This window comes from Nanorana parkeri, unplaced genomic scaffold, assembly GCF_000935625.1.
Source record: "Nanorana parkeri isolate BGI_ZX_2015 unplaced genomic scaffold, ASM93562v1 scaffold221, whole genome shotgun sequence".
NCBI classification, from domain to species: Eukaryota; Metazoa; Chordata; class Amphibia; order Anura; family Dicroglossidae; genus Nanorana; species Nanorana parkeri.
Window position 1 is genome coordinate 1,179,616 of NW_017306489.1, and position 11,257 is coordinate 1,190,872.

The 11,257-nt window shown below is 41.7% G+C and overlaps 1 protein-coding gene across 1 annotated transcript in view; it reads left to right on the forward strand.

Moving 5' to 3' along the window:
* The window catches only part of GLTSCR2 (glioma tumor suppressor candidate region gene 2), a 28,026-nt gene that overhangs the window by 4,651 nt on the left and 12,118 nt on the right, over positions 1 to 11,257 (forward strand). Inside the window, exons 4-9 of the mRNA XM_018556007.1 lie at positions 1,998 to 2,191; positions 2,272 to 2,342; positions 3,635 to 3,730; positions 4,249 to 4,353; positions 6,042 to 6,197; positions 10,546 to 10,721. Of these exons, the coding sequence (XP_018411509.1) occupies positions 1,998 to 2,191; positions 2,272 to 2,342; positions 3,635 to 3,730; positions 4,249 to 4,353; positions 6,042 to 6,197; positions 10,546 to 10,721 (798 nt within the window). The remainder of the gene's footprint in view (positions 1 to 1,997; positions 2,192 to 2,271; positions 2,343 to 3,634; positions 3,731 to 4,248; positions 4,354 to 6,041; positions 6,198 to 10,545; positions 10,722 to 11,257) is intronic.

Here is an 11,257-nt window from a genome sequence, read left to right on the forward strand (position 1 = left end):
TGTTAAGCATACTCGGCAGCCCTCTGGATGTAGTATATGTAGATAAAATTAAATATTTTTTCTCCCTGGAGTTTAGCTTTAAAGTGACAAAACTCAGGAATTAAATCGTAAAAATGCCTTCAAGTACCTTAACTATTAACAAAAATGTATCTTATTTTGTGTATCACTCAGCTGTAGATTTTCAAATCATCTCTGAATTGGTGATGTCACTTGAGATTGTAGTCTATTACGGGTGTGAGCTTGGAGTGGTGACTACTTTACAACACACACAGCGACCATGGGGAACAAACGTAGCCACACTCCAGAAGGAAGGACAGTGTCAGCACGAGTTCAGAGATGATTTGAGGCTCTACAGCCGAGTGATACACAAATAAGATACATTTGTGTTAATAGTTAAGGTACTTGAATGTATTAAGATTTAACCCCTGAGTTTAGTGTCAGTTTAAAGTATAACTAGGCAAGATCGCAAATGTTATTAATGATGCAGTCTGGCAATAGAATTAACATTGCAGTGTTTTGTTTTTCCTTAGTCACTTCACAACCTAATTTTATGATCTGTTGATGCTGCCAGTATATCTGTTTTTCCCTTCCTTTAACAGTGGAAATAACAGATACCTGTACAGGGGGCGTCGTATCGCCCGGGACATTTAGTTTCGGGCAAGTGCTTTCTTCACTGTTTTAGACCTGCTACGGACAAGTAGCAGGGCTGGTTTTCTTTTCTTAAAATGAGCGGCGCTGCGAGCAGGGGTGAGGGGGCGTGGAGTAGTGACAGGCTCTGTCACCTCCCTCAGCCTCTGTTCTCGGCAGCCGCTGCTCGTTCCTGTCACAGGAGTTCTAGCAACAGTGCGATAAAGTAAAAATAATAAAACGAAAATGTTTTACAACGTAAATAAAAATGGAAAAAAACGGTCGCTGCCCCTATCTGCATGCAAATAAACGCACAGTGTTTAACTGCGATCGTGTGCAACCGCACGGGCAGGGCTGTATTGCAGCAGGTAAACGCGCAATCTGCCTGGCACGACTGGGGTGCCAATAGAAAATAATGGCACAATCAGCAGTCGTGTGCGATCCGTGACTGCCTGGTCATCGTGCACGAAACCGAGCGGATGGCTGGGTGGTCAGGGAATTGCACACCACCGCCGATTGTGCTGTCAGTGCCATTATTTTCTAATGGCACCCCAGTCGTGCCAGGCAGATTGCACTACAGCCCTGCCCGTGCGGTTGCACACGATCGCAGTTAAAACACTGCATTTATTTGCATGCAAATTGCAAGCACTTGTTGGTCAACGCGGTCACCTGACGGCACTGACCAATAAGAAGCGCTTCTTAGCACTGCTAAATACGGTTCTGGTTAAAAAAAAAAATTTTTGTATCAGGACAAGTAGATTGTCATGAGGGACAAGTAGAATCGGCCCCATAGCTTTGGCCCCCGCTTTAGCCCTTGGACAAGTAGTTTTAAAAAAAAAAAATTCCCCACCCCTGCCTGTAATTTGACATATATTAATGGGTATTTTCTCTGGTCTAAACCTGTAAATCTGGTTACTACACACCCTTACATTGAGTCATGAAAAAAACATCTTGTCGTTTTAATCTGACTAAAGCTGATATTTAATTTTTGTGGATGTTTGTAGTCTTTTGACTGCCTTCAATTTTTTATTCCTGCTCCATGATTTAAGTGCCGGAATTTTCAGCTGCATTTTACAGACGGCACTTGGAGTTAGTTTGGCAAAAGGGATCTTGAATTTGGAAACGGCCCAGGGAGTTCTTACCGCTGCCGTTTCTCCTTTTTAAAATATTGCCATTACCATGATTTCAAGGAGTGTTTTATATATGTGGGACTTTTGATTCCTGAGAATTTTTCCCTGCACTTCAATTTAATTTTGCTTACTATATTTTAACTGTTTTCCTCTTCTTGCTCCTTTTTTATGTATTTCTGAGAATAAATATTTTCTTTACCCTTCCTTTTTGTGTTTCACATGATCCTTTTTTTTCCTTAGCATTCTATCTCACCAAATACCCAATGGGCAGAAGCTTAAGAGGAAACGTGAGCGAGTGGAGAAATTGGAGAAGAAAGGAGTTCTTCCTCGATCAGAACGACTTCTGAGGGCACAGCTAAACAAGCCCAAAACGCTCAAACCAGAAGCCAACAACAACCCATCTCGGGGATTCTATGACATGTGGGGAGACAATAGTAAGTAAAATGTACTGCAGTACTTCAATTCTGTAATGACTTTCCTACTTGCTTCATTGTATGCATTCTTTCTTTGGCAGATCCCTTGGATTCTGCGCTGGAAGGAAAAGATCAGTGGTTTCTGCAACAGACCAAAAAGGGTCATGTCAAGGCAAGTGCTTTCTGCTCTTTTAAAAATGTTTAGTAAAATACAAAAAGGGTCACTTAGTGCCATCTTTCTTCCATATAGAAGAGGGCAGCTTCCTCCACCAGTATTGCATGGGATCCCAATGCAGCTTTTCTTTTCCATATTACTGACATGCCTTTATTCTGCACTGTCTGTGTGATGGCAGCCATCTTTGTAGTGAAGCAGCATCTATATTAGAGGTGTCTCCCTAAGCACTGGTGGTCAGATGAATGGAAGGGTGATAAGTTAATGGTGGAAGCACAACAACTGCTTCCTCTCCAGCAAGGAGCAGCATAGTAGTGGCATCACAAAATCTCTTGACCAGCAGTTAAAAGCACAGTGCCTTGATGCTCTCACATTGCAGATATACACAAGTGCGTAGCCAGTCTAGCCATGTCGGGGAAACACTGCTTTTAGGCGGAATTAAAGGTGACGTTTTCAGGGTACTTGTTTTAGATACATTTAACACTTCTAGATTTTCCTGTTTGAAGGCAAATCTTCATCTTTGTTCAGGTCTACTAAGTACTTGCCTGAATGTGACCCTTTAGGATAGCCAGTGCTCTGTGTCCTCGTTGGAAAGGTATATTCTCCAACCAGTAGTCTGGCTTCTATCTGACTTTATGTTCCCCTCTGCTGCAATAGACCTGTTTTCCACCAATCGATCCCTGAAGCTTGGCTCTGTTTATCGAGAGCCAACATGACGGGTTAAGCATTCTTCATGCAGGCATAAAAATCCTGGCAGGGTGTCGAGTTTTTATTTATTTTTCTTTCTAAATGATTACTGGCTTGACTCGGTAGGAATGACTTAAAAAGCCAATGAGGTTTGCTTTGTTTAGGAGAACCTAGCAGGAAAACTGGTAAGATAGCAAAATTATGGACAGCAGTGATTAAAGGTGAGACCTGATGCAAAACATGAGGCCCTGGTATCTGGTGCAAGTGTATAGTCCATACTGGAAAAGCAGTTCTTTGTGCCCAGCCATCTCTAGGCTGTCTGTAGATGACTACTATCCCCCAGTCAAGTTTTGTGTTCTGTAGGAGATTGGCGACTAATGGGAGCCGCCTTTCCTATCTACAAATCATCTTGTTTCATTGCCATATATTGGATAACTGCAGTCATTTACCAAAGATAAGTAAAAAGGGACAAACATTCCCTTTTTGAGTCCCCATCTATTTCTTGTGCCTAACTGTAAAGCAGATCATAACTCGACCATCCCCATAATCCCCCAACATTTTTTATCTGACCTTTTCACTTTTTTTTTTTCCCCCCTTTTCTGCAGCGTCCAGATAGACTGAACAAGAAACCATCTCAGCTACCTGCAGTTGAAGTTGCAGCTCCCGGGGCCTCCTACAACCCAACATATGAGTCACACCAGGTATGGGACAGGTCGTATTATTTCTTCACTACTTGTCTGTGTGAACAAGTTAATTGCTGCAAACCTGTAATAGCTTCTGTGTATCTGACCAGTGCATTAGATTTCTGCTGTGGATCTATGTACATATCATATATAATGTACTAGAGTTTTTGAGCATATTAGTATTTCTATTCTAATTACGATTTGCAACTTCATCAAATATTGGGCTGACGGGTCTATTATAGGCTTCTAACAATGCCTCTTTGTAGAAGTTGTGCACATACAGAGACGACAAAGAAATTCATAATTTAACAGCAACCCGTGACAAATGCAGGCCCTCATCTTTACAACCAAGTTGTAACATAATTCCAGGAAAGTTTGAAATCACACTAAATAAATGTATTCTGCTTGCATTCAGTTGCCATTTGTATGGTCTCAATCACATCACTTACATTATAAACAGCGATTGTTATAAAGATTTGAGTACTCGGCCCGATAGTTTTTATTTGTAATGTGGTGTTTTTGTTTTTTTTCCCCAGGTGCTGCTCCTCCAGGCTCATGAGGTGGAAGTAAAGAAGCTAAAGGAAGAGGAGAAATTGGAGAGACAGTTGAAGCTCCCTGCTGGGGCTCAACTTCCTACAGAGGTTTGTCTCTAATAATCATCTGTTGGTGTTTCTGAAACATGCAACTATATCCTTCCTCTTGTCACTAGTATTTGCTGCGATCCCCAGATTAATGGATGGCTTTTTTGGGTTCGGTGGAAAACTTATTTCTTATGGAGTCCCAGTACAAATCTGTTTACCCATCTGTAGACTGTAGCAGGGGAAAGTAGACGATTTAAAGCTAAACTCTGGGCACCACTATTATAATATAACATTTTCTCCTTTCCTCTGGTGTATTAAAGTTTGTTTTTCCTTCAAATTGCATAAACATTCTGCTTATGGCTGGACATGTTGATACAGCTTCCACTGTACTTTGGCCTCTCTTCTGAAACCAGCACTGGTGTTGTCTCTGCACCATGTGTAGGCTAGCACAGTCTGTGATGAAGTTGCATCACACTGTTTTGTGAATGGCCAAGCTTACACAGGGTGTGGGGACACAACACCAGCGCTGCTGTTGGCAAGAGAGTGGAAGTACAGTGGAAGCTGGTCCAACTCTATAATCTGAATTTTTATGCCGTTTAAAATAAAGGGGGGGGGTGGTACACATTTGCAGGGATGAGGAGATTACGAGTGTAAAGAGAATTGTGGTCCTCGAAGTTCAGTTTTAACTCTTGTAGATCAGTTTTATGGTTAAATCAACCTTTTATTTAACACAGGCTGACCAAGTAGCATAAAAGTGGTTAGAGAGTACAACATATGATTAAGTGGTGCATGTTCATGGTAGCAATAATGAGTAAAACAAGGACAGACTGTCATTGCAGTGGGGGGCCTTGAACTATATGTGTACGTACGTATTCATATAGGTGGAATGTCTAAGGTCTGTCATGTAGGGAAGGAGAAAATGGAAGAAAGCGGCAATGACTGTATCCCTGACAGAGTATAAATACATATAGCAAAGTCAGAACTGAACTTCAAAAATTCTCTGCTTACCTAAGCGGAAGACAGAACAATCTACAAAACTGAGTGAGTAGTGTAACCATAATGCCCAAAGTGAGAAAAATCAATCATAAGATCCCATATATAAAGCCATAAGTTCCTCTATGTGCATGATATAATTAACTATGCTCCCCCAATGTGAAAGGAAGGGTCTTCCAATAGAGAAATTAGTTGTTTTGGCTGCAGAGGGAAGGAATATGAGCATAGATTTCCGTTGATGTGTTCTGTGTCCAGGGAGGATGGACAGCAAGGCAATTTCGGGAGCGGGAATACATTTTATCACTAAGGTCATTATGAAAAAAAAATTTGACCAAAAAAGTTGTATTAACAGGCAGTCCCACCATAGATTGAGGTAAGTACCCCTGGATTCTCTATCTCCACCAAACCTCAGAGTTGTAGATCAGTTTTAACAAAACCTCATTCCACTCCCTTCCTTGCCTTCACCCAAAATGTTTACTGTAAATACAGACCTCCAGTGTATACATAGGTCTCACTGCATTAGCCAGCCCTGGGCTATATACTGCTGCTCTTGTGCCAGCCATCAATATAATAGTCTGGCGATTATCTATTGTCCTCTGTGGGATAGGCTGGCAAATGTTCAGCATGTTCACAACTGTCTAACTTGCATTACACATTGAACAAGGTATCACCACAGATTTGTGTAGCTCCTCGTGCCTTATGCGGACTGTCAAAATGATGGTGAAAAGCTAAACGCATGATCTCTGTACTTCCAGGAAAGCCGCCTACAAGAACTGTGTGAGGGTCTAGTGGAGGAGTCTGAAGATGACATGGGTGAAGAAGAGAGCGAGGCGCAAAAAACCGCTTGTATGCCTCGGAGAGAGCGAAAGACTGAGCGCCAGAGGAGGAAGGAGAAAGAAGCTAAATTTCGGGTAAGGAATTTTAGCTGTTGAACATTGGGCAAAGTTCAGTTATAGGCAATAAAAATATCACCTTGCACTACATTTCATTCTATGATTCCGGTAGCAGTGTAAATGTTTCTGTGCACCTTTTTAGCAAACATTTTTCAGCAAACATTCACTTGTGTTAATCACAGTCATTTAAACACAAGAACCTGTGAGATTTACCTGCAGTGAATGTTTGAATGTGAGATTCACTGCTTTAAAAATACGCCCCTATGTGTGCTTTAAGTAAACTATAACTGGCTGAACTAGACATTTTTAAATACGGGAGTCTGACATTTTTTCCAGAGCCCTGAAACCAGTTTGCTTGCATCCTCTACATTTTTTTATTTTTTTTGAGGAGTCCATCAATCTAATAGGCAGCAATCGCAGACCCAGTAGGGGGGAGCTTGACAATTTTCTGCCTGAAAAAGTAAAGCTAGCCGCACACCGGATTCCGCTGGAGGCTTGTACCACATCACTGGTGTCCTGCCCAAGGTCTGCCCCCTGTGACACGTTTCACCCAATCACAGGCTTAGACGTAGAGTCTTCAACTAAGCCCGTAATTGGGTGAATTACATCTGAGGGTGCAGACCTTGGGTATGATGCCAATGATATGTGGTACAAGATTTAATAACCTATTTCAGTGGAATCCAGGTGCGGACAGCTTTTCTGTTTGTATGGGCTCATATTGCTGTAAGGACACTCTCCCAGCTGCAAGCACCCAGCTTATTCATTCTCTGAGCCATGGAGGAGCGGTGCTTCTTTTTTGTGTTCTCCTTGCGCATATAGAATTTTTTTATTTTTAAATCAATATGTCTTAAACGTATTTCAGTGTACCATATACAAGTAAGTTTAAGAACAATTGAAACATATGACAACCACTAGTGAAAATCTGCCATGTAAAAGCCAGCAGCTTAAAAGTAGACCTGCGCTGGGATGACCCAGATCATGCTTAAATATTCCAGCCAGCAATATGGAAGGGTACCAAGTGATGTCAAATATATGTTACACAATAGAGGGCATCTGCATCTTATAACTGGATGAAAAATCTAAGACTATACTGATTAACTGCATACGGCATTAAAGTAACAATCAAAGTGGTGTGAATATCGAGTACAATCGGAAAAGCCCCCTAATGGTCTACTATATAACCTAATAGAAAATGAAATGCGTAATACATAGAGAACAGTGACGCATATATTGCAGCGAGGGAGAACTGCAAAAACGACATGATTAAATAAAATAACGGTGATTCCACTGATAACCTACATGCAGAGTGAACAAGGTCAAATGTAAAAGCAGTATAACATTGACACAAACCTGGAAAGCCCTCTGATGATCTAGGTAACCTGAGCAGAAGATGTGGAAGGTGCCTCCCAGGAATAGGAAATAGGTCTGGCGTCAGCAGTGGAGAGAACTTCATGCGTATCGCTGCCAACTGCTGCTTTGTCAGGAATCCTTTCCCTTTTTTCTTGCATAGTGGGAAAAAGAGTGGCTTATTTTGTAGGTTACTAAATTACACCTTGGCTAGGAGATTTAGTGCTTGTGCTTCTGCTTTTAACCTCTTGCCGTCCACCCGTAGTAAAAAAACGGACGGACGGCACTGCAGCATCTGCGGGTTGCCGTCTCCAGACGGCAATTTTTTTCTGCTCGTGCGCGCCCCCTAGTGGGCACGGGCAGAAAACCCGCTAAATGCACACACCCGTTACCGGGTGTTTCACATATAGGCGATCGGCGGGAATGTAATAATAAATGTTTTATCATTTAATATAGGGGAAACTGTTTTTTTTTTTTTTAAATTTCGGTAATTTTTCCTTAATATAGTAAAAAAATAAAACCCCCAGTGGTGAATAAATACCACCAAAAGAAAGCTCTATCTGTCCCCAAAAAAGGGTATAAAATTCATTTCAGTACAGCGCTGCATGACGGAATAAATGTCAGTTAAAGTAGCGCAGCGCTGAATACTGAAAAATGGCCTGGATGGGAAGGGGGTTTAACACCGCGGATGTCAACTGGTTAAATAGCATTCATTTTATTAAAGATGCGGAGGGTTCTTAAAAATTCTGGCTCCTTCTTGGTTCACATGTATTTGTAAGCAAATTCACAGCTCTAAGGCCCATTGAGCTGCAGAATGAGACCCGCTGCTCTGTTATTAAACTTTACAAACAGATTTATATTTGGAGCTTTCCTGAGGTCTAGTGACCTCGTCGTAGAGTTAATCAGCGATGCCCTTCTCAGGCTCTAAATCCCTGCTTGATGATTCAGTACCAGCTGGGCATACAGCCAGAACCAGCTTACACTCCCACTCCTTCCTGAGTCCTGTGACTTCTCAGTCTGCTGTCAAGGTGCGTTCTCCGTCTGACACTCTATGCTTCTGCTTTTCCCTGCACAAGTTACTGGGGCTCGGGTTTTCTACCTTTTGCACTGACTGGAGTGCATTTTCCCTTTCTAAATTCTAACATTGGATTTTTAGTTAGGATTTTTAAAGCAGGTATAGAGGCACCCACGGGTGGAGAGAGAAGTCAAGGCATCAGCCTTTTGTCAACGGAGCTCAGTCCATCTTTATCAAGATTAAGATGGACTGGGCTGCATCGACACATTGACAATAAAATATTGATTCTTTGACTTCTCTCCACTGTATGACCTATGAGTACCTCTGTACCTACTTTTGGAATTGTATGGATATTTTTGTTAAGAACCCGGCATTAACCTTACAAATAGGGTGCAGTATTAAAAAAAAACAAAAGCAAAAAACCTCTCTCCTCCTCACGTCATAGTATATGATGTCCTAACGAGCACTGTGGCCATTTACACTTCCAGACAACCCATTAAATTACAACCTGAAAGGAGGGGGCACTTGCACAGCATCAAAGTGTTAAGCTGTCTCTTGCGGACACTACCCTGTGACCTGACCTTGATTTCATCTTAGAAGTGGTAACTTGGGGTTTGAGGGCAAAGCTCCCACTTTAGCGTATGGCCTTCATACTATATTATAAAAGACCAGTGCTTAGGAACAACCCCTAGCATGTGTCACCTTATCTTAAACTTTTATTACCAGTATTTGGTCTCTTAAGGTAGGTGTGTGTGTGTGTCCAGATGCAAAAAAAAATACCCCCACACTGCAAGGGATAACGGCTCGTTTTTCCCTAGGAGGATTCTTTAAAATCTGTTTTTACTTACCAGATCCTAGTTCCCATTGTGGTCAGCAATTGCCTCTTATCCACACCCAACACCTTCTCCACACCCAACAAACTTCCCTGTAGGTGTAATGGTCCTTTAGAACTGTACTGTTGTCTGTCTGACCACCAGAAGTTGTTCCCCCTTAGAGAAGGGGTAGAGAATTAAAATTCTGGTGAGTAAAATTGTCACCGAGCACATGTTCAAATCGCTGTCCGGACAGAAGTCACTCAGTCTGTGTCCATACCACGGTCCCCCATTTAGGTACCATTCACACCAGCAGCTGCACTACAATGCACAGCTGCTGGTGTTCCCAGGCACAGTGCTGATGCTGATTTTTTTTTTTTTTTCTTATCGCCTTTCAACATTCACAGTGAGTGCATGAAAACTGGTTTACAGTAGGATCTTGCGTGCATTTTTTCAGGCATTTTAATGTGTTTAAGGCGTTTGTTTTTTTTAGTTTAGCCCTTTTTTTTTTTAAATCATTATATTCAGCCAATTGACTAGTTACTAGGCAAAAAAGCTAGAAAAATACAAATATTTCAGGTGCTCCCATTAAAGTCTTCTTTTTTAGGGCCAGAACACTCGACACTACTCCAAAAGAAATGTACTTTTCATAAGAACTGAAGAAGCAGCTTGCATAAGCATTTAAATGTCTTTAACATTGCAGAACAAGGCCAGTTTAATGTGATTAACTACTGCCAGCTAATAACGTCAGTATTTTGAGTCCGTGATCCTGAACAAGAATGCAGATTAGGAAAGTCAGGCGTGTCTGAGACACTGATTTGGAACCAGAAAGCAGATCTAAGCACTGAAGCCAACAGATCAAATTAACAAGCATATTTAGAGGGAAATATTATTCATGGCAGCCCCTTTTATCTTAAAACAGATTTCCTTTAGTACAGACAAGGTGACGGTTAGAAGAACATGCAACACTCCTGATATTCTGGCGATAAGGTCTGATGTTCTCTTCCATGCAAACTACATTAGATCTACATGTACAGTAAAAGCCCTTTAATAAACTCAGTCTGGCTTAAATGTTTAATAAACATTTAAGCCAGACTATGAATTCATAGTCGCTTGCTTGTAGTAGAATGGATTGCTGTGGTTTTTGTATAGGTGAAAACTCTTTGTTCTGGTTTTTTCTTTTTTTCTTCAGAAAGTCCGACAAGACGCAGAAAAAACAGATCGGCTGCGACGTCAAGGCCTCTTCCAGCTGAAGTCCCTCCATGCATCCCTGAAGACCAGACAAGGCGAGCTCTTAAAACGCAAGAAGCTTCGCGAGGAGAAACGCAAATTACAGGCCTTACAACCACGGCGCTTGGGTCGTCTCAGGTAAGGACCAATAAAAAGCTGTTTCCTGTATACCAATACATTGCTTTTTGGGGGAAGCTAAAACAGAACTGTATCAAATGGCTACATGCAAGTCTTCTCCAGAGAAAGCTGAATATAAAGTGTTTTCAGCCTGACCTTTACAACAATGTGTGTGTTTGGATTGATCACTAAATTTAGCTAGGTTCATTAGAACATTTTTGAGAACCTACAGAGATTTGTCACCTTGTGTATTTCTGTAGGACTCTGCCCTGTGATGAGACACATCCTTGCGCTGCGAGAATTTCCAGCGTGACATGCTGGAAATGTGATGCCAAGATTGGGTGCCCTGGGGTAGTGGTGTGTTTGCCATCCCTGGGGTCTGAGGGCAGAGAATTGGGGAAAGGTCATTTAACTTGGTGTGTCACCTTCCCTAAATAAATCATGTTTTTGAACATGCTCCTTTTTATTGGAACTGATGTGTGGATTGCTAGCCATGCAGAAAAAAAATCACTGGAGATGGATAAAAGAATTTCTAAAAATGTGACCCCCCCCCCCCC